Consider the following 25,061-nt stretch of genomic DNA (forward strand, 5'->3'; position numbering starts at 1 on the left):
TATTATATCTGTATTTCAATCAGGTCAATTATCTGAGGCATCAGACGACATTCGGCGCTTCAGCTCTGCCTCAGCACTTTTAATATTCCTTGTTTAATAGTGCCTCCCAAGCCACACCCACAGAGGACACTGAGGACCAGTTGGTCTCCATATAAATATTGATTTCAGCCTTTAACATTTGTTGGAATTCAGGATTTTGCAAAAGGGATACATTAAAGCGGCAATTACATGATTTCCTTTTCTCCATATGTGGCAACACCTCTAAACACACCAGGTGTGATCTGAGACCAAAATGATTACATAAAATGCAACAAAAGATGAAATGAGGGACATTAGATGAGATATAATAAATATATAATAGAATAATCTTATGGACTGATGAAAAAAATTTACAGTCCCTACCAGATGGGTTCAAAAGTCTCCAAATATCTGTAAGGTACTTTTTATACTTAATGAAAATTAGATATTATTTAATTGCTTTAAATAAACTTTGCAATTTTATTCTGGGTCACTGAGGGTTAAGGACACAGGACACCAGCGTTCCTTAGCTGGGGACCAGTCAACATAACAAAAACACAACACTTTTCAACAGGGAAAGGGAACAATTCAGGGGCATGTTTGTGGCTGCTTCAATAAAACCTGATCATCCCTTTAAGTAAGCGGGAGTGAGGCTTGCAGATATAATTGATGAACATACTAGTGGGCCAACACACATATTCTGTTCCTCATAATTATATGATTCTAGATGGAAACTAGAATGAATCGATTAATTGCACAGCTGTTTTAGAAATCTGAAATAATACATTAAGTGGTCATTTCCTTGCAATATTTTCCAAATTACATCAATGTATTTGGAAAAATTTAAAAAAGCACTTTAATTTGGTCTTTGTGAGGGTAATTGTGATAGATTATTAGACAATGATATGTTTCTATTGTAAGTGCTCCAATTATTGAGGTGCAATTGTGGAATTTTCAAAATAAATATCATGCTCATTGTATGAACTGATTTGTTCAAGAAGGCTCACCTCTTCAACTACTAACCAGATCAGGTCTGTTTTGTAGATTATGGAGATCTGTGGAGACCATTTAGCCATTGCCCAAATAAGTGAAAGCCAAGAGAAAGATATCACATACCTGATCCACAAGGCACTCAATCACTCACTGACAGTTACACGACATTAGCTGAACTGACCACCAAAGTGTTTAGATGTGAACTATGTCTTCTTACTGGAGTTTAGATTCTCCTCGACTGATTCACATTTTGCGATCCTCTACTAAAAGGGAATAACCTCTAGCAATTGCTTAATACTGAAAATTAATCTTATGCCAGAACTGAATTGACCTTGCCTCAGTTGTAAAACAGACAGGAACCACCCACCTAGTCAACTAACATACTTTTCTCTCATAGAGAAACTTCCTGTCTAACTGCGTATAATATGCAGGCTACAAAACCACTTTATTTTGAGAGTCGTCTAACTATACACACTTCCTCATAAACTTCTGTTGGGGTTGATCTAATAAAAACAGGTCACATTTTACTCCAAAAAATTATATTTTGCATAAAGAAATCAAAAGGCCATTTAGGTCAATTACGATTTATTATGCATTGTGACATTATTTTCAATTAAGCTCACCACCTTCCACATTTTTCATTTATTTGATTTTTTAAATTCCCATTATTCTCAATACTGGGAATTAAATATAATTCTCATGATTGTAAAAAGGTATTTTTTCCATAAAATCATTGTATTACAGTAAACTATTACTTTTAATTAACTGTACATATTTTACATTTACATATTTTTATTCCCATAAGCATACATTAAATGCAGATTACAAAAATACTATCATGATGTATAAATGCTTCACAATTTAAATAATATATAATTATTTTTGCCCATTATAGTAAATTACATGAGATATTTTTGCATTACAGTAATGAGACTTGGTGAGGGAAATGCCCTAAATTGTCATAAAAATGTTGTCACAATGCAAACATCTAAAATGGTTTCATTTTATTCTTTTGATTTTGGGGTGAAATATGACACAGATATGTTCTTGACAGGGTTTGTGAGATTTATCCATTACATAATTTCCAATACCTATAACATAAGTGATGGAACTGTCAGAACCACTTTGGGAGTGTCTGGCATCAGCAATCTAAACAATAATAATATATAGAAAAGATGTTGGCTGACCTCCAGAATCTCTTTTACTGTAGGATGTGATGGATTGCACCACAAAATAACAGTGCAAGTTGGAGCTGAGCTGCAAGCAGTGATTTGGTTATCTGTATCAGAGTATCTGGGTGCTCATTCGTCTGTTGAGATACTTCCTGTGTGCCTTGCCAGTCTGCACCTGACAACTTCATAGCAGGAAGTGGTGAAACCAAACACAGGCAGTTCCCGCCAAAGGTGCTCAGCACTCATAACCACCCAGTCAACATGTGCCAGCTGAGGTCAACCTGACATGATTTAGGGCAAATGTTTAAAGATGTATTCATGACCCTTTTAATAATTAATTTTTCTGAAATTCTCAATTGTATGGGAATTGTATCAAACAGACAAATATATTATTATTTATTAATTTATTTCAACATTTCATTTTATATTCAATTATTTAATTATATACTTATCTATTTTATGTTCCAAGATCAAATTAAGCTCAATAAACAGCTTATTAATTACCACAAAGTCTCAATTCGTCCCTAGTTTATTTAAAAAACAACAACAACAACAATGCAAAAGTAGGCAAATATTGCAGTTACAGTAAGGCACATACAATGGAGGTGAAATTTAAAATACACACTGGGGCAGATTCATTAAGAATGAATTGTGCCCACTAAAAGCAACGTTTTTTGCACCTGCTACCTACACTCCCTTAGAGTCCGAGTCACTAAAGGAATTATGCAGATCAGCAAACACACCCACAAAATCGCTGCTTATTGCAGTTTGCATGCGTAATTCTGATCTTGTGGTCCGATTCTATGCACAATATAGCAAAGGATGCCTCAAACCACTGTGTATGACCCACCCTGCCAGGATTGAACAGCATCACTTTAATGAAGACACCTGGATGGTATCTTAAACATGCAGAACGTGCACTTGACAACACCAAGCATTTGGATATATGCCACGTTATAACGCTCATCAACATCATTTGAAAGTATTCAATTAATTACTGATCAAATGAGCGGTTGAAAATGTTCATAAACATCTATTTTAAATAAAATTCATTTTACATACTTTCATTTGGCGGTAATATCACGATGAAAATTACGTTACGAGTTAAGTTAAGAGTTTTGTGAATAAAGAGTAATCTTTAATAAGACTAATTTACAGGAGGTGTGTACAGGAGCACAGAAAGGAATGACAATAACTTAAATAGGCTATTAAAGATGTAGTGCAATTTCAGCGCTGGTTGCGTCTGCTAAACTTGATCGCGGGTGGTTAATGAATAAAATGCAAGTATTTGCGATGAAATACCACACGCAAAAGTGGCGTAACTGTTTAGTGAATCTACCCCTATATGTGTTAACAGGATTTTAGTATGATCAAATTGCTTTTCTATCCTTATCTGTGTTAAGTTATATCCAATATTACAACTTTGTTGACATGACAACGTAACAATGGTAAATCCCTAATTTTATCACAGTAAAATCATGTTAACAGGTATAATTCTTTCTTCTTGAAACAGTGTGTATTTTAATATTCATGGACTGGCCCCATTCACTCATGTCCCTTAAGGGGGTCACAAAGCGGATGTGTCTGGCGGATGACTTGGCGCATTCTATAATTTGAAACAATTGTTTTCTATGAATATACACACTCGGCATCTGTCACTGTTGCCCAGTTACGACTCCAGAGGCTGCACAAAATTTCACGGAAAGCAACTTGTGTCCTACCCACGATGTGACACTTCTCATCTGATGTGCAACCGGCATTACTGTAACCGCAATATATATATATTTTTTTTTAAATGCGTGACGAGTTTTTGTGGAAATCAACATCTGCTGTTGATAAAGCCAAAAACATTCCTTTAATTTTGGCTGTTAAATCCCTTCATACTTTTAGGGTTGACGGGACATTTTGCCATATACAGTTAGGGTCTTTTTTATCAGGGATAAATTGCTCTTTTAGGGATTTATGTACAGTATATTGTTCCAGTTTCTTTTGATATAAAAATGTCTTTACACATCTAAATGTGTCCGTTGGCCTCTTTATTGCAATTGCATGGTCAGAACTGTTGCAATCATGAATTGTTTAGAGAGCCCATTCCAAGGAGAGGTGACCAGCCCTAAACAATTGTGATTGTCAGCACATTTCCATCAGCCTTTTTCAGTTTGTTTGAATTGATAATGTAAGCAACCATTCTTTGTAAAGTAGGAGAGGCTGCGGTCCCAAAATATCAACAGTTCTCAGAGGGAGACCACCCTTTGTTCAATTCTTAACCTGATAATTGTTAGCATTGCATTCCTAATAGACACTCTTATCTAGGGAATGCTTGATGGCTTATCTCCATTGAAAATTGTGCCATATCTGGAAAGTCATTTTCTCAGCATCTCATTTGTGGTTTTGAACTCAACCACAACACAGGCTGTGCTTTTGTTACATTCTAACTTCAAAATCAGAACATGAATGAGCACTTCCTGTCGTAATCTTTGATTGGGATATTATGCCATCTTCCTCTGATGTCCTAACTGTTATTAATTAATTGACATCTGACCTTGGTTGCAGTTTTTTTTCTGGCTGTCACGGCCCGCCCCCTCAGGCATGGTGTGATTATATCACAGGAAGTAGAAACCTGCGAAACAAATGCAAAGATTTAAAATGAGAACAAATTCACTTGACCTAGAAGTTTAACAATCTGGACAGTGCAATTAAATATGCCATAAATTAAAACAATTAACATTAAAAGGTTCCTAGTTTGGAATAAAGTGAACTATTTCTTCACAATACAAACAATGCCAACAACAAGGAATTCTTCAAGCTATCAATCAACACATGCACTTTCGGTTGCAAACAAAAGCTACTCTAAGCAAAATGAGTGTTTGGAAATTGAGTAGACATGACAACCATAAACATGAACAGGGAGGCAAAAAAACCTTATCCATCATTGGTCTCTGGGCCAAGGATATTCCATAGGCACTATTTTAATGTGAGAGTATGACATAAGAGATGCACAACTCTGATAGAAGCTCACTGTCCCACGCAAAGGACAAAAGTCAGAACATAATTTTCGCCCAACAATGTCTTCACTCTTTAGTTTAGACTGAGAAAGGCTATGGGCAAACTGGCTCTTTATCAGTTTTAAAGTACCTTCCGCTTCTTTCACTAGAACAGGAAAACAATGAAGAAAAAAAAAATCATGGGAAAAAAAAAATCCCAAAGCTCTGAGCCAAAGCAATTAAAGAGCTGAAACTTGATAGATGCTGTATGGGAAAGAGGGGGATGGGGTCACAGCCTTGCTTCGGAGGCATTCGTCTCGCTCTTTCTCTCTTAAAAAAAGAAGAGAAAATGAAATGTATGTAATGGTTGGCGCAGACACAAATATCTGCAACTCTCTTTCCCAAATGTTGAGCATGTGTCCTGTCAGCGCAATTGGTGCTGGAGCTTCAGGAAAATGAAACAATCGGGATAGTCAGGGCTCGTCTATGAAATGTTAATGTTTATGATATCCCAACAGAACCCTTCTCCCTTCACTCCACAGGCTCCCTGTTGCCCGTCACTCAGAGGACAGGACCAGCAGGAGAGTTCAACATCTGAGAGATGCTTAAACGTTCCAGCCCGTTTCCATAACTCAGAGACAGAAATAATTCACAGCATAGGGTAAAAGTTCTACTTTCTCTCTTTGCTCTGACGTCTTACAATACAATTGACACTAGTCCTTCCCTATGCTTTGATTTATGAATCTCTATATAGAGATCTCTATTATCTAAAGAGTCGATCCTGGATCATATACCAAAGAAATGTGTAAATCTACATTTATTCAAAATCAACTAGTTGGTGGTGGGTTGCATGAATGACAAGTTGGATAATCAATTCTAAAGAAGACCAGCACAATTAGGGTGGTTTTGCATTAATGCCCCTGATCTGATGCATTTTACAGAGTGAATGGAGCAGAATGCAGGGGTAACAAAAACAAAAAAAATACTATTTTTAAAACTCTTGTCTGCACACTAAAAAAAACAAAAACAAGACTGACACGGCGGCCTTAAAGTAATAGTACACCCAAAAATACAAATTCTCTCATCATTTACTTACACTTATGTCATCCCAGATGTGTATGACCTTCTTTCTTTTTCTGTTTAACAAAAATTCAGATTTTTAGAAGAATTGTTCAGCTCTGTTGGTCTATACAATGCAAGTGAATGGGTACCAACATTTTGAAGCTCCAAACATCACATAAAGGCAGCATAAAAGTAATCCATACGATTCCATGGATAAATCTATACCTTCAGAAGCGATATGATAGGTGTGTGTGAGAAATGGATCAATATTTAAATCCTTTTTTTACGATTAATCTCCACTTCTTCTTGTGTTTTTCATGATTCGCATTCTTCGTGCATATTGCCACCTACAGCCCATGGAGAAGCATTTATAGTAAAAAGGACTTAAATATTTATCTCTTTCTGACTCACACTTATCATATCGCTGAAGACATGGATTTAACCACTGGAGTCTTATGGATTACTTTTATGCTGCCTTCATGTGCTTTTTGTTGATTCAAAGGTCTGGTCACAATTCACTTGCATTGTATGGACGTACAGAGCTGAGATATTCTTCTGAAAATCTTTATTTTTGTTCTGCTGAAGAAAGAAAGTCATACACATATTCGATGACACGAGGGTGAGTAAATGGTGAGAGAATTTTCATTTTTGGGTGAACTATCCCTTTAAGTAGACGCCACACTAGCGGACTCTGAATAAATCGAATTGGGTGTGGAGTGTCACACAGATTGTTGTGACTGATCTTGCTCTCCTCAGTCGTTGGGCCTGTCACACTTTCCGATTAAGAATGGAGGATAGGTGTCACACTAAACAACTGCCTTAGACTTTTCTCAATGCTTCACTATCACGCCCCATTTTTGCAGCCAATCAACCTGAAGCTCACCTAGAGCAAGAGCACTACGCAAATATATATAATATATTATAAATTGCGGTTGCACACGGAAAGAAGTAGAAGTGCCGAAAGGTTTGGAGGAGACCACATTTGCAAGGTTGTGGACAATATGACTTGGCAATTCTCTAACAGGAATTGGAGGTAAGAACGTGCTCATTAAATTGTTTATTACATAATTGCTTATTACACGCATACTCCGTCTCCCTCTGACTGGCCGGTGATTATGTAAATGAAGCTCACACCTGAAAATAGTCAGAAAACCTGGCTAGTGTGGCACCGGCTTTAGATTCCCATTTGAATGTGTACTCTATAGTGGCGTATCTTTAAAGGGGATTCATTTAACAGAATTATCTAACTGTAAATTAGGCGACAGCAGGTTGAAATTTCTTCAGCTGAATTTGGTCTGTGCTCACAGAAAATCAAATGATTACCCCCAGTGGCCGAATCTGAAATGTTGTTGAACGTATGGGCACTTGTGAGCTTTTCATGGGAAATGTGGTGCCAAATGTGAGTTGTAAAGCATGTTTCTTTTTTGCAATACAGTCCAAATGCACATTTTATTAACCAAACAACCTAGCCCAAACCTCAACCGTATGCCTAATCATCAGTGGCGTTAACATTATAAACTAGTTTACCTCACTAATTGACAATTAGTCCACTTTCAGTCCACCTAAGAGAGACTGTACTGGTCTGGGCGCGATATAGCTTCTGTTATTTAGGCAGCTCTGTTTTCCTCCATACTTCTGTTGAAGTGAAACACTCATAGCCAAGTGCAAGAATCTGTTTTGGATGTCTCGTAACCAGACTAAATTATAAATGACCCTGGCACTGTTCCATGCACTGTCCTTTAGTGTTTCTCACCGCAGTCCCCTGGGTTCTTTCGGGCCCATTTACAGCTTTGCCTCATTAAAGGCATCTCAGTTCCTGTAACTGTGAGTATGAAAGTTGACTAGGTTGTGGGCTCCAGAGCTTGTTTGCTGTGAAATTCCAGAATTCCAGAAATGGAATTGCGGTAAAAATTAACTCACTTGCCCCCATTTCCAACTATGGTTTCTAATAGTGAATAAATGGTTCCATCAGGGGTGGAGGGAGGAAAAGGAATGGGGACAGCAAGTATTTCTGAGGCTGAGTGGCAGTGAGCCAACATCTGGTAAGCCAGCATAGAGGTTATAATGAGGTTAGCAAGACTCCACTCTCCCTAATGCAGAGCAGCCAGTCACTGAAGCAAAGTATGTCTTCTAAACATCCTGATATGCTCCTAAAGTAAAATAGCTACTTTGTCTTAATGAAAAATATAGAGGAGGCCTTCTTTCCACCCTGTAATGTTCTTTACAGTTGCATCTCTCGTGGCATCATTCCAGGTGCATCCGTATTCTCCACACTTTGACAATCGTAGAAACAAAACTACCCACTGGCAAAGTCCTATTACATGAGAGCACAGCTGGACAGCTGAGTACGAGTTCTTGCCTACACATTTTCTTTTGCCTGTCTAAATGGTTGAAGAATTCAATGGCAATTACATGTTAGTGTGAAGGAGTTCTCTTTTTAATATCTTCTTATGTTGTAATATAAAAGAGTCACTGACAACATAAAATAGGGCAGGTGTGATTCATAGAGCAGTTTCTTTACTGTTTCACATATTCATTAACTTTTTCCTTATTTACTCAGCAAGGAGAAACTGAGTAAAACTGTTTTTAACCATTAAAATGGCATTAAAAATCTTGCTTGTGATGGCGATCTTTAAAGAATTATCAACATATAAATACATATTGCTAACAGAGCCTACAGCGGTAGGTTACTGTAAATACATGCTCACACCCTACACATTACGTCCATCTCACTGCAACTCCCTGACACACATAAACCGAGGTATCTGTTTTGATGTTCACCAGCTGACCCGTTCGCAAAGCAAGGTCACTGCTGATGCACCCAAACACATGAATAAACACAGAAAACAGAAGCGTTACTATTGTAACCCATGAGGAGGGGGTTGAGTACTGGCCCTACTGGACCTGCTGCTCTATTGTCTATCCACACAGAGTTTTGAAGGTTGTTGTTTCTTTTCCAGCTGACATTCACATTTGCCTGCAGAGCTGGGCCACAGCACTGCTATCCTCCTCTTGCCGATGCGTCTGACCACCGTCAGCACCAGACTCTTTAGCCCCTTCCTTGTTCAGTTAGTCAACAAAGCATTTGCCAACACAATGGAAAATGCTTGGTTTGGGTGGCCACACACATTTACACATGCTACTGATGAAATAGATTGCACTGCAGTAGGCATGAAATCGAAGGTGCAGTAAGGAGGGAGAACAGTAATGCAGGCCACACTGTATGTGGTCCTCAATCTTGTGTACTTGGAGAAGTTGGAGGAGTCTTTGTTTTAACCCTTTGTTCATAATCTTATAAAGAATGCAGTGGTTAATAACTTGGGGTTGTAAAATATGATCATGACAAAATACTGTTTCTGGACAAAAATTAAATACTAGTTGAGCATTAGGGCTGGGTGACATGACAATATATATAATAGCGACAGTAATAAGTGTCAATCAATAGAGATTTTGCTATATCGTGTATATTGTGATATATAATATCCATGTGCATGCCGTGTGTATATCTTTCAGTGGGCAGGGCTTTATATGAGACTGAAAGACTTCAATGACATTCATCTTGCGTTCGGCACTTCATTATCGCTTAATATGTTTCTCATTTGACATGTGCATCTGACAACGGCCATGTTTGCCTTCAGATATTCATATGGTCTCTATAGAGATTCCTTAAATCATTAAGAGCCTATAATTGTTTATTTTCGTTGGACATTGTTTTAAACTTGGTCAACAACATACACTCTCTGAGCACTTTTTAGGAACACTATGGCCATAATAAAATACCGGATGGGGTCTTCATCTGTTGTGGCCCATTCGCCTCAAGGTTCGACATGTTGTGCATTCTGAGACGCTATTCTTCTCGCTACAATTGTACAATTGTGAGTGATTATCTGAGTTTACCGTAGCCTTTCTGCCAGGTCGAACCAGTCTGGCCATTCTCCTTTGACCTCTCTTATCTATTAAGGTGTTTCCATCCACAGAACTGCTGCTTACTAGATGTTTTTTATATTTGGCACCATTCTGAGTAAACCATCATTCTGAGACTTGTCCATAGAAAATCTGAGGAGATCAGCAGTTACATAAATACTCAAACCAGCCACTCTGGCATGAACAATCATGCCATAGTTGAAATCACTGATATAAATTTTTTTTCCCCATTCCGATTGTTGACGTGAACATTAACTGATGCTTCTGACTGATTTCACTGCTGCCACATAATTGGCTGATTAGATAATCTCATGAATAAGAAGGTGTACAGGTGTTTCTAATAAAATGCTCAGAGAGTGTATAGGACTGAAATGTGGCCCTCGACCACGCCCTCGCCTCCACATACCACACACACTCCACATGCTCATCCCAACAAATAGTAGCGGAGAGTGAGGACCACCCATTTGATGGCCAAGCTCTCCTTCTCTATGGTGTCTCGGGCAGGTCACAATTGCTGTGGTTTTATCAATTTGGGGCTGCACCTGACGATGACCCAAGTGGAAGCCCAGATACCATACCTCCACCTGCCCAATTGCGCACTACGGGTTTGCTGTAAACCCCGCTCATCTCAGCAACTTCAGAATGGCCCACAGATGCATATGCAGCGTGTGGTCTGAGGACCTTGTCCATAAGATGCTGAAACATAGCCAGTGGCCCAAACAAACTGAATGGAAGGGTCACAAATTGGTGTAAGCCAAACGGTGTGGAGAAGTCATGGAACATTGTCGTTAAGGAGATCTGCCAATATCTCTTTGTTGAATCCAGTGTCGAATAAAAGCGAGCTGGGCCCAACCGATCGAGCAGTTCATCAATTCGAAGCATCAAATTTTCACACCGCGTTAACTTTTCTAATCCACACAGAATCGGATAAAGCCGTCGCTCTTCAGTACCAACACCTTCTATTACCCCCATATAGAGAATGGCCTGATGTGGTGTTTTATGAGATTAGTGCGGCCGGGGAGAGTACACGTCAGATAAATTATTTTGCAACCTGGTAACCGCCGTACGTTGTGACGGCAAGAGATGGTCTCCACAAGGGAGACAATTTTTTCACACAAACACGGTCGCTTGACCGGGGTGAAGTGATTGGCTTTTAGATTCACCTCCGGTCTAAGATCCTCCCTCTCCAGAACTACCATCATGAAAGATATGGGTACCATCTCTCACCACGGTTTTAGTAGGTTGAGATGGTAAATATGACGTGCCCTGCCCCTATCCGTACACACTACCTCATAATTGACTTCCCCAACTTGCTGTGTGACCTCAAAGGGCCCTTGCCCCTTTGCGAGTAATTTTGAGCTCAATGTGGGCAGTTATACAAGTACTTTATCTCCCTCTGCAAACTCCCGTAGCCGAGCTCCCCGGTTATACAGTCAGGACTGACGTTCTTGCGACTGTAGAAAATTCTCCTGTGAGAGCCGCCCCAATGTGTGCCATTTTGCTCACAGGTCAAGATCATATTTAATTACATTTTTGCTCTTTGAAAGTCCCTCCTCCCAATTTTCCTTCATGACGTCTAACACGCCACAGGGCTTACGCCCACATAACAATTCAAATGACTCCAAGACAGTATATCATTCTTCCTCTAATTCCTGAGTTTCTGCACCACTGTAACAGGTTCGAAGAATAAGGAAGCAGGAGATGGCGAATCCAACTCAAAGGTAAGTTTATTTTTCACACAAACACGGTCGCTTGACTGGATAAAGCTTCATATAAACACTCAAAACGCTCTATTTAGTGGGACTGGCATCTGCCAACACACTCAAAGCTTCAGCTGGGCTCACTCTCACTCACTCTGAGGTCTGGCCCCTTTTATTTCCCCCATCTCTCACTGTGAACAAAGAAACAGCAATTACCAGCAATTCATCTCAGGTGAAAACACTAACCCTCAGGTAAAAACACTTCCTCTCCCAAGACGAACTCTAGACCACTCCCTCACCTCCACAACAACATTGACAGTAGGTCATGTGAGTGGACGGTCGTATTTGAATCCTTTTACGCAATTTGTAATTCGTCACCCACACATGGATCTATCTCTGCAGGATTCATGTGTATTGAATATAAATATTGTAGTCTGATGTCTTCAGCAAAAGCATTTACCATCGATTAACAAACTTGGAGCTCATGGTGGCCTGCCTTAAAAAGTTTATACATTATTGTTTAAAATAAATTCACCTATGGAAAAATATTAATGGGATTATTACTTCCAGAACCAGATTGATGCACTCTATAGTGTCCCCCTTTTCGGATCATTCCTAAACCCCTGGTTTAAGCTGAATGCTTCAGTTTAGGTGTTAAATGATCAGCACATTTCATGCACATATTTTCTAGCTGTAAGACTTTAGTCTACCCTTTAGATATTCTTTGATGATTCATTGGTGGTGAGAGAAACAGCTGTGTACATCAGTAATACAGTTCATGTGAGATCTGGAACAAGAGCATCAACTCAAAAAAATGTTTTGGTAATCATCAACTAGCAAGCAAGATTAGGGCATTCCTTGACTTGCTTGTTATGAAAGAGAGCCAGTGACCTCATCATGACAAATGGAAAGCTGCTTACAGTCCATCAAAGTTCAAAAGATCAATTTTCATAGTTCTTCCGAGATGTATCATAACTGTACAGAAAAGAAATCATTCCCCAGAGAGAGTAGAGTGAGGGGAAGTGTTTTGGCCAACAGGGCTGTAACATTAAAGTTCTCAGGCTCAATAAAATTGTCATCGGGTGAAATGAAGAGTGGGGCTATTAAAAAACAGTACTAGGAGCCTTGAGCTCTAGCCTGCTCCATCAGGGTAATTCCCTTTGTTTTAGAGTATCTAATTATAGATGGGAAGCTGTGCTGCATATAGTTTTTATAAAATAATAAGTGTCTATCCATAAAGTGGAAGGTGACAAAGTGGTGTGCAAGTAGGGAAGGGGAGGGGGTGCTATGTCATAAATAATGTACTGGGAACATTAAAGTGTCTGGGAAGTTAAAAGGCCATATATAACAAACAGGAATGCTACCATGATAAGAGATGAAAGGAAATGGATAAGGTGACTCGCAGGGATAAATGGATACTGATCCAGACAAGGAGAAGTGGAGACAGAGGTGATGATGCAGAAATGTCTGGAACTTTAACCTGGATGAAATTACACAGCAGAGACGCACAAGAAAACGGGTGTGGATGTATTATTACTCATGGAGGACGCTGTCAAGTCGGGCAGAAAGACGAAGGACAGCATTTGCATCTGTGCATTTTCACACACCTGCATTTGGAAATGCTCACCAACTTGCCCACTATGTCATCACTGCAAGATGGACACAGTCAGCAAATGACTGTTCTGCACTCTCTTTTCTCCACCACCACCACCAACATCACTCCCTCCCAAACTCAAGAACTCTTTGAACAGATTCCAGTTCCTTTCTCCTCCGGTGCATTATATTGTCGGAAATGCAGCTGTGTGAGGGAGATGTGCATAAAGTCAGCCACTTGGCTGCTAAAGGACTGCTCTTGCATTCAAGTTTGAGGTTTCAGATGTCAGCGAGGAGGGGCTCTGTATGTGTTTGTATTAAACTAGCTCCATCAAAACCTTTGCAAGGACATCTGCCAGACAGATGCTCTTATCTGAAATGGTGTCATGGTGGATATTGTCTTATTTCAAGAATTTCATCATTAAAACCAGGGACTAAAAATGTAATGTTTTTCATTTTGGGTCGTTCTGAGCAGAATCTGTATTATTTTGTTCCGGTTCCAGTGTTCCTCTGCCTCCTTTTCCAATTGGTAATCAGTTAAAATTAAATTAAAAATGGTAAATAACAATTTTTTTTTTAATTACAGTTCTCTGTGCTCAGGGTGGGCAATGTTACAGTTGCAGTGTTAAGGCCGATTTACAGACCATTTCAAAATGGTTTAATGAAGTGATATCTTTTTGTTCCTTGAACATTTTCTGCTAGATGTGAACTCAGACTGCGTTTCAAACGCAACAAATCACCCTCCAAAGGTGGGTGATTACATCCTCATGCTGTAAGATCATTTCAAATTGAATTTCCTATACAAATTGCCTAAAAAGTGAGTTTTGAATGACCCTTATTTTTGAACCCCACACCTTTTAGCCTTTTAAAGTTCTCACAGTGGGTGGTAAAGTCTTCGAAGTGAATAGATCATAGGGATCATCAATTCTGAATGAAACACATTCAAAACAACAGCAGGACGTGCTTCATTCATAGTGACTTATACATGATTAAAGCTACTAATGTTAACCTTTTATCCAGAAGAAAGGTAAAAGTATTTTATCATTAAAAATAAATCCTTACCTTGTCTGCAGGTCACATAGGCAGCTTTATTGAACGGCTTCATTGATTATAACAGGAGCAACCCAATATTCCCGATCCCCCTACTGAGGAAATATTTGTGAGCATCTAAACTACGTTACAATTTTATCGCACTCAGTCTCAACAACATGTCTGGATAAGTTACTTCTGGTAAACGTTTGATGTTAATGAGAAACTTTTTTGTTATTTAAAGATCAAATAATGACACCTCATTGTTTATTTTCAAATATCTCTTTTGTTCTGTTTTAGCTAGACTCTAAAAGGACGTTGTAAAGCAGTTCAGTGGAAAGGAGGAGGCGAGAACCGGCTAGAAAATATAAATTATATTTTAATGGTAAACTGAACCAAAAAGACACAAACATCAACACATGACGGTCAGCTGCCCGTTAACATTTTCTCTCTCTTGCACCACCATCCGCAGTTGGCCATTATCTCTCTCGGAGGCTTGAATAGCCTGATAAGGGACTGGGTGTGTAGAATCACAACCTGGCCCGCCCTCCGCCCTGTCACATTCCTCTCTCGTTCTTTCAGGCTGGGGAGCCACCGGCATGACGTACATCCATCCCCTTGGGGGAGGGCGTGCCCTAAGCCCCATCTGCCAAATCTGGGAGGGGACAGGTGTCCCCAAACAAAAATAATTAAAATAGGGGGTACATCCTGTAACAGTGTAGTACCCCCCCCAAAAACCCTGTAAAATTTAAAAGAGAGGGAAAAGGCCAACACGGAGCGGCAGTGGGAGAGAGAGAGGAGAGAGAGTGAAAAAAAAACCACTTAGCCGGTTCTCCGATACGCCGTAGCTTGGTCCTTGTCCACACCTCCACCCTCTAGTGGAAGACAGCCGCTCCTCCCTGGGCGGATCGGAGGCAATCCTTCAGCCCCTGGCGGACAAGTCTCCCCCGCCCCTGGCAGCAGTTCTCCCATTCCAGGTGGTCGGCAGTGAGCCCCTCCCTGCTCGCGGTCAGTGGTCTCAGACCCCGCCGTGTTTCAGCAGCAGGTAGGGGTCTCCTCCGCCCCTGACAGCGGCCCTGACTACTCCAGGTGGTCGGTTAAGAGCCTCTTCTCCCCTCGCGGTCGGCGACCAATTCCTCCACTTCCAGGTGGCCGAGCTCCTCTGTCCCCCAGAAGACGGCCGCGGCTGCTCTGTTGGGGTGGATGGTATCGGCGAGAATTACACTATGGTGTACCCCTCCTCCTTCCCGGGTTTCGGCACCAGTGTAAAGCAGTTCAATGGAAATGAGGAAGCGAGAACCGGCTTTATCCCTCTTGAAGGCTTGATTAGCCTGATCTGTAAGATGTTTTGACTTTTAATAGCTAAGAAAGCAGATTTGAATTTTTCAGAAGATTAAAAAAACACCTGTTAAGAGTTTGCTATTTTGCCTTATTGCATTGTAAAAATTCTAAGCTTTAAAACGACACCCATTGTGTTTTGGTCAAGCAAGCATGAATTTTATTTTTGTTTTTTTTGTTGATTTGTTTTTTATTTTCTCCCTTTTTCTCCGCAATTTGGAATGCCTAATTCCCAATGTGCTCTAAGTCCTCGTGGTGGTGTATTGACTCGCCTCAATCCGGGTGGCGGAGGATGAATTTTAGTTATCTGAGACAGTCAATCCACACATCTTAACACTTGGCTTGTTGAGCGCGTTAATGTGGAGACCTAGCGCGTGTGGAGGCCTCATGCTATTCACTGCGGCATCCACGCACAACTCACCACGTGCCCCACCGAGAGTGAGAAATGCATTATAGCGATCACGAGGAGGTTTACCCAACATGACTCTACCCTCCCTAGCAAATGGGCCAATCGATTGCTTAGGAAGCCTGACTGGAGTCACTCAGCACACCCTGGATTCGAACTTGCGACTCCAGGTGTTGTAGTCAGCGTCTTTACTTGCTGAGCTACCAAGGCCCCAAGCAAGCAATTATTTATTTATTTTATAAATATTTCAGCACTGAGCATCAAAGTATAATAAATGTACTATTATTTAGGCAACTCAAAAGCAAGCATTCATTCTATGCCTGATGTTTTGACTCTCTGCATTAAAATCAACATGAATAAAAAATAGTATGTACCTAAATACTACATACTTGATTAACTTGAATCCACAAATTGCATTGTCTTTGTTTATGTATGAAATGAACAGTTATTTATTTATTCAAAAAACAATGCAGACACATGAACGTAGAACTATAAATGGAAACCACCGAGATGACAACTACGTGGAGGAAATGTACAGTAATAAATGTCTTAAAAGGTTTCATGAAAAACTAATTGGGAAATGAAATTAAACAGTTACCAACATTTAAAAATAAAGTTTTCACAACAGAACAATTGAAAGGGACTTTGTTCCTGTTTTCACTTAAGTGCTGCAAAATGTTTTGTTCGTTTTTGGTTTTCCTTTTTTAGTCCCTAATTAAAACTATTTTTTAAGGGAACTTCTACATAACATATATATACAGAGAATATAGCTCTGTTTGATGTTAAAACACATGGACACTACAGGGATAGTTCAGCCAAAAATGAAAGTTCTGTCAGCATTTACTCACCCTCATGTTGTTCCAAACCAATACTAGTCTCATAGAATTAACATTACTATAACTAAATGTTTTTGTAAACTGACTTTTATGTGCCGAATTCTACATTCTGCTGCACTTTCCTGGTGAAATTAACACTAAAGGGTGCTAAAACTGTTTTATTCACTTTAAAAAAAATTACAATACAACAGCTGATTATGACTTTACAAAAACGTAACTTTTTGCTGTATTGTTGGCCTCAGTTGCTATTCACTTTAATTGTTACAGAATATTCACTGATGACTATCTCTATGGACACAAAGGGGGCCGCTATATCGCAATAAAGAAGTATCGTTTGAAAGCTTAGAATCTGAAATTTTTTGAGATAACCAAATATTTGCGTCGCAAATGTTAACACCCCCTAGAGGTAATGGGTAGAAATATTTATATGAAAATAAAATTATTTAAAATAGCACCTAAATAGACAATTAATTTATCAAATGAAAGCGCTCATTCTCAGGAATGCTACTGTACAGTTTATTTTGTTGCCCTAATACTATTCCCCGGCCCTAATAATTTTTCAAAAGAATCACAAAGTGAAATATGATTTCTCAAAGTCATCAAATACAAACGTCTATTTTATGCGCCAATCACTATTGCTGTAAGCCGCAAGTAGCTAAAAACTTGATATCTGCTTTTACCTTAGGCAGTTTTCAAAAAAATTAGCAATTTTTTAAGTGTATGTGAGCCTGCTTGTGGGAATAATAATACAATGTTATATATTAGATGTCCAGAACAAAATATATCATCCAGCAGGAAAAGCATGCTAAACAAATCATCAGAAAAATATTTATTGATGATAAAAAATTATGTATAACGCAAAGGGGAGAGTCTCAGCTTTTTCTTCTAGTCCACTCAGAGGCCGAAATATTGGATGAAATAATGAGGGTTGTGCATGAATTGAAAATTAGACTGAATGTCTATGGACGAGCACATCTTTGAGGGCTAAAATGCATTAGAGTGCTACCTACATTTCAGATCTGTATATTGTGAAGGAATGTGATAGAGAATGTGAGCTTTTAAATTTGAGTGTGAAAAATTGCATTTGGCAGTCCAAAATTGCACCAGAGTTTAAGGGGTTAAGATACACAGAATTAGATTATTTGCATTTAAGAACTCCATTTCTACACTGCATCCTTGATATGGGCTGTACTGTATCTCTTGGTGAGGGATGCAGTGCATGGAGCTGGGAAGCTCATCAGCCAAAATTCTTGTAGCTGGGTTGCACCGGGAGGAAACAGGGATTTGGCTTATTCCCTCTGAGCACTTAGGAGAGGGGGGTTTTCTGAACAAATTCATGGTAAACTAAGCAGGCCGGTATTAGCATGGACAGTCCTCCAAGTGAAAAGGTGGATGGTGAAAAGGGGATGTTGGCTTTAAAATCAAACAGATCTTTGCATGTTAACCTTCACATTCAAAGGTCCAAACATCCAGAGGGAGGGTTTTGCTGACTTCCTGCCTCTCGGTTCAGATTCCATGACCAATCCTAAAACCCATTCTTCTCTCTGATACGATGAAAATGAACAAACAATACCCTTATCCCCCCAAAGACCCAAACGGGTGATATTTAAGATACTTTGACCATGAGAAATGCTGCAATTATCAAAATAACACAGAACAGTTATTTGTGGAGAATGAGCCTGTTTTCAGAGATCAAATCTATTTGTGTTGACATTTTTAAGGATTTTAGACCTTGAAGCCGGTCAGTGTGATTGTTTTACAACATGTCCCGTGTGTTTAAAAGGAATATAAACATGGACCCACAGCTCTACTGACTGGTACATATTAATCAGCTGTGTGTAGATCAGACTAAAAAAGCTGGCGGCATAAAGTAAGCTTTTGTCAATCAAATGATTTAATTAATCAATAGATCAATGCCAATGATCTGATCAATCTAAATAGCATAGTATTGTTTGGACTGAAAGGCAGGCCATGTTTGCAAAAACAGATCATCAGTCTTGTAATGAGTCTGACATCCTTTCTGTGAGTTTGTATTCCCGGGTGAAATAATGAGTGAGTAAATTGAGACCAGACGGGATTCATTGGGAAGTTTTATTTGTCCACCCCGAATAGTCAGCATTCCAGTTGCTTAAGAAAATAGTGTTTGATGAGCAAGGGGGGGCCGTAAAAAGCTTTTGAGAAAGCTTGGACTTTCAATGTCTTACAAAAGATGCTGAAAGCAATCCCATGTTGAAGGGGTTTCTAGTGCTGTGAGTTAAAGGCTGAGGTAATACTGCTGAAGTCACAACTGAAGCAATGAGCCCAAATTGTGGATTGTAAGCATGCTATATGTTTAAGGAGAAATTATAATAAGGAACTGAATGACAAAAAGTAACACATATTACACTGGAGAAAGTGAACTGATGGTAAATCACTAGATAATTGACCAGAAATGTTTTAGAAATTACAGTGATATATCCTGATGTTTGTATCTAATTCTACAGAGCAAGAGATAGTGACCCTCTTATTCATCTTAAATATACTGATAAAGTGGGGCCTGCAGCTGCACGGCCATATGCACTGTGCATACCTTGAGAGCTCCAACTGACCTGAAGAACATTTTTCTCTGAGAATATTTCAGCAGAAATGACGTGTGTCCCGTACTGATGTTGTCTGTTTAAAAGAACAAGCTATGCCCAATTTGCGAATGAATCATTCTTTTCGGTTCTTTTCAGTGAATTAGCTAAACAGGCTTGCAAAATACTCAGAATCAATTCGTGATTCATCCAGTTAGTTCATTCGGACTGCTCTCTAATGGAATAATTTGGAGCGGTTTCTCACTCAACTGAAATAAAAGACTGCCTTTTTGAGACGTAACTTTGCAAAACTTCAGCTTTTTCAATTGTTTACCATATAAACATTTAATAATCTGTGTCTTTTGACAACTGAGTCACAATTCACTGTGTTTTTAGCATCTCTCACAGAAGTGCAGAGATTTTTAGATGTAGAACTTCAAATGTACACGATTCGAGTCACCTGCGTTCTGCTCTATTCATTGTGGTGTCTTGCTATTTGTGCGAGAACACTTACTGGAAGAAATGCTCCCAACCATGTTCCCGGAGACTCCCCAAAACATTTGTATATCACCCTTTTCTAACACCCAATTCAGGTCTTTGAGTCTCCACTTATGGGGCTTTTCCACTGCACAGTACAAATCGACTAGACTCAACTCCGATACAAAATGTGACGTCAAAACCCTGCAAATCACTGATTTGTCTGAGAGAATCATCACTACCAGCATCACTGGATTTTCGACACGGAACATCAACCCGCTAGTTTTAAAGTTATAAACAGCAATAGCAGTATCATATGTTCACGCGACTTTAGAATTGGCTATGCGCAAAACCACACCGTGGTCAATAAACAAGGTGCAGACGTTCCTCTCGTTAGCGACGAATGAAACAACACGAAATGAAAAATTCTTTCAGGAAGTGAACCACAACAGAAGGAGTTGTCCAAACAGAAGAAAGTGGAAGTGGTTCGACCAAATCGACTCTATCTATGGCAATAGCCCTGGACTCGGCCACGGCGTTGTTGGAGTCCACAATGGAGGATGGTACGTTCTGTTACGTCAACTATATATTCTGCTTGAAAGCTTCATTTTATTTAGTTGACCAGCTACTAGAAAGCTTGCTTCTAAAACAACCAGGCCAATTTAACCGTTACACTTGTGTAAAATCACCATGCAACAACTAATTTCTGCAGCACAATGAGCTAGTACCTAACAGCTAGCGGTTGTGTTATTGTTTTGGCCAGTTTGTGTCACGTTTAAGATGATGTCACGGCAGTTGAGGCGGCACTAAACTGCAGTGGAAAAGTAAACTCAGAATAGTAAAGCGGGTAGAGTCGAGTCGAACCGTTACGTGCAGTGGAAAAGTCCCATAATGAGCTGATGAGTTGAATCAGGTGTGTTTGATAAGGAATATATAAAAAATGTGTAGTGTTGGGGCATCTCCAGGAACAGGGTTGGGAACCACTGCTGGCCAATAATTATTTGAATGCTACACATACACAAGAGGAAATAAATGCTTCTCTTACAGTCACCAGAACTGAATGTTTTGGTGTTTTTGCACAAATAGTAAAATAAATAAAAAGAATTATATATATATATATATATATATATATATATATATATATATATATATATATATATATATATATATATATATATATATATATTCCTAATATTTTTTAGGATGCCCTATAGGACCCCCTAGATATAAGCCTATATTAGTCCGATTTCTGTGTTTACCCTCCGATGAAATCCTGCAGGCGCCCATGTATTTGAACGGTGTTTCAATCACAGTTCAATAAACTTCATCAGAACATTATGCCACAATAACTTTATGGACAAGAATACTTAGAACTATGATCTCAGCTTAACACAAACTACGTTTACGTTTTTGTCGTCAATAAATAGCCTATGATATTAAGCATGTTTTTTTTATTTTTTTGTATATCTTTTGTGGTGAGAAAATCACACTGACGTGTATAAAATAAATTTAAAACCAAAACAACTACCTTTACAGGTGTGCTGATCGGAGACATCAAAAGAAACGTAGCCAATGTACGTACTCCGTTTCCAACAATATCCCACTGTGATGAGAAGTTTCAGATAAGCAGTTTTCCCGGCTCGTGCGCATTAGTGAGTATTCCTGTGTTTTACTGCTAACTGAACAATGCGTCCCCGATGTTTGGCTTGAAGTACTGTATTGTCCTAATCAACAGAAGATGCTCCCGTGTTCAGTTTCCAACTTTTGTGAGATTATTATGTGTCATCCTCTCTGGATTTACTACTCGCGTGGACGGCGTCCCATACATGAGTAACAGTCACGCGTCACTCATATAGACGTTATGAGCGTGCAACAGCTGGAAGAAATACTAGCATTGTTTCGAGCTTGTGAAAACAAAATAAGACAACGTTCTTAAATTAAGCTAGGAACATCTTAATTTCGTTTCTTTGTCTGCTTAAGGAACAACCAAAGAACATCTGCTTAAAGAATGACTTGAATAATAAATCACAGTGAAGTTAGTTTGGAGCGATGCGGAGAGTTTCTGGCTTCATGTGCCTTGAAGGTAACCGAGAGCGAGTATGTGAGAAATACTGGCGTGCCCCCCGTAGACACGGACTCCTTGCACTTCCTGTCAGTGTTAACTCCTTTACTACTGCTGTGCACCTACATCACTTGCTTTAGGAAAAAGGGGCAGTCACCCCAAAAGCTTAAAATTACGACGGATGAGTGCAGAGATCACCAAAGCTCTAGTCTTATGTGGGTGTACCTTTGAGCAGCGGTCGTTTATCAAGTTTTATAGAGCTATTAAAAACGAGTTAAATTAGTCAGAGAGGTAATTAAATGTTTTTAAGCCACAGTAGATTGGTGCCAGCATCCTCCAGTCAAAATAGGCTACTTTAAAGTGGGACTGTTAAGGGACTGGATGTAGGCATGGGCAGGGGTGGGCTGAGCACACCCAAACATGAGTCTTTTGCCACCCAATCAAAGATTTTGGAAACATGTTTTTAAATAATTAAAAAAAAAAACTAAAATAAAAAATTAAATTCCAATTTGTGCATTGGTTAAAAGCAATATGGGGGCTGGCTGTGTTCTGCAAACTTTAATGGTGGGCTGTAGACTAAACCAATCACAAATCAGTACAGGTATGAAATGTGTAGTTTTTTTCTATTTTTGTCATTAGCCGAAAGCAACGACGTGCTCAAGAAGCGACTACTGCAATCCAGAGACTCCGAGACTTCACGCGAAGGAGAATGGTAATAAATGTTTTCATGCAATGCTAAGGTTTCTAATGCCCATAAAGAATCTGGAGTTGTCTCAGTGTGCAGAGACCATGTGGCTGCTGTTAATATACCACAGGCTCCCTCTCAGGGCCGTAGCTAGTGGGGTGAAAGGTGGTAACGATTCTAGGGGCCCAAAGATTCAAGGGGCCCCACAACAAATTCTAAACTGTTTCTGGAAAGGGGCCCAGAGAAATATACAGTCAGGGGGCCCAGATGACCTTTCTACGGCCCTGCTCCCTCTTATCACCTGCAAATATCTCCCTGACTCTCTCTCTCTCCACATCAGCTCCCCAAACGCGGGCTGCGGGTGTTTGTTAAACACTTGATCTGAATTATAAAGTAGAGGCCTGCGTGGGATAGATTTTCAGACCTGCTCCCGCAAGATTCTGTCCCACTCCCGCAATAAAATATTGAATATTTTGTCCCGTTCCACCCTGCAACTTTCACGTTTTTGTCCCGCTCCCAACCCGCAAGCCCGCATGTAGTGGTCTGCACAAATTTTTCAGTCCCGGTCTGTCCTGCTCCGGTATCAGGCATTATTTTTTATTTCTTTCATGCTTTCTTTCTTTCTTTTTTCTACACTTCCCACCCTGAGAAAAAAGTGGAAAGAGAGAGAGAGAGAGAGAGAGAGAGAAAAAAATACATTTTGTTATCACTCTAACAATGCCAAATATCTGATTGACCTTTGATTGGTTTCATAGTTTTGTTTGTAAATTAAAAAAAAAAGCATTAACATCCATAGCCCTTTCCACCGCATGGAGCACAAGGGATCATTTGTATGAATTAGCCACCAACCCTGCAAATTTAAATAGTCTTTTTTTTTGTTGGTCTTGCGCAATAGACGAATAACACGAATAACACTCTGTACCTTATATACATCAAATAAATTTGAGGAACGTCTATTTTGTTATTTGGATATTTATGTTTTGAGTCATTTCTTTCTCCCGCTCCAGGCTACACAACATCCTGCAGCACACTCTGTGTAAACATTTTATACTTATGATCAACAATCTAAAATCATATATTATAAATTTCTGTTGTTCTTTATTCGATTACGTAATTTGCCATGCTTCGTGTGATTGTACTTCATGCCCTTGCGAAAGATGGTAAGTATGCAGTCTTGTACCTTTGTATTTTTGTCAGAATTTCATACTTTTTTGCTTAAAATCAAAGTTTGTAATGTTGTGATTCACCACTGAGCTGATTGGTGAACAGGAAAAATACTTCCGGAACCCAGAAGGCTGAAAAAGTGGGCGATCACTGATGCGTTCTGTGGCATGAACTCTATAAAGCTCTTATAGTTCCTGTCCTGGATGCTGATTGGTCAACAGCCATGCTATATTCATGATAAAACACAGCTCTGACCTCTTCACAGAGCTTCTGTTTGTATTACGCAGCACCCATAGCTGACCGTTATTGTTGTTGCCAAGCAATGTTCTGTTTGCTGCCAGGAACAGTAAACAGAACAGTCTGGAAGAAAGATGGCATTTAATTATTTCACAAACAAAATAAAATTGTTAATGAACATATTTACAATGTGGTGCCCGTTTTATAAAAGCAACAAGGCACTCGTGGTCATACCATACTGTGAATATAGTCACAGCTGAAAGGGTTGCAGGCAATCCAGTTCGCATCATCCTAACAACACCCCTTAAGCATGGCCTCTCAATATTGCATGGCCTCTTATGCCTTATTACTTAAATAGAGCACATCTCTATGTATCGCAACTTTAAAAAAAAAGAGTGGAACAATTTGGTTTTCATTTGGTTTGTTTGTGATTTAATGCCATGCCAGCTTTCGAGGCTATTTTCATGGCGAAAAACGTTAAAATATAGTAAAATTTATAGTGATAAAAAAACCTATAGTTTATTTTCGCTAAAAAGTCTTAAACTGATTCTAGCCTGAATTTGTTAAACATCTTTTCAAAAGTGTCAACTGAATTGAACAATTTCTGTATGGATTTTAAACCAGCTAAATACGATAAAATATGCTTCAAGACAGTGGACTATGGCATGAGGTAACTTAAACAACAGTACAACCCATTGAAAGACTGTAAGCCTATCCCTCACAGTCTTGTTTCCCTGTCAAAAATCACTGAATGAGGTCCATTAGCTACCTGTAAACATATGTGAAATGTCTCAGTCAAGCATTATTCATTCTGCTTGAATAATAG

The 25,061-nt window shown here is 39.3% G+C and overlaps 1 protein-coding gene across 1 annotated transcript in view; it reads right to left on the reverse strand.

The window, feature by feature from the left end:
* LOC127630020 (pleckstrin homology domain-containing family G member 2-like) overlaps positions 1-22,168 on the reverse strand; it is a 56,483-nt gene extending 34,315 nt beyond the window's left edge. Inside the window, exons 1-2 of the mRNA XM_052107391.1 lie at positions 21,616-22,168; positions 4,726-4,803 (exon numbers count right to left, since the gene is read on the reverse strand). Coding sequence (XP_051963351.1) covers positions 4,726-4,774 — 49 coding nt within the window. The 5' untranslated portion in view covers positions 4,775-4,803; positions 21,616-22,168. The remainder of the gene's footprint in view (positions 1-4,725; positions 4,804-21,615) is intronic.
* Between the last annotated feature and the right edge of the window lie 2,893 nt (positions 22,169-25,061).

Source organism: Xyrauchen texanus, chromosome 36 (genome assembly GCF_025860055.1).
Source record: "Xyrauchen texanus isolate HMW12.3.18 chromosome 36, RBS_HiC_50CHRs, whole genome shotgun sequence".
NCBI lineage: Eukaryota > Metazoa > Chordata > Actinopteri > Cypriniformes > Catostomidae > Xyrauchen > Xyrauchen texanus.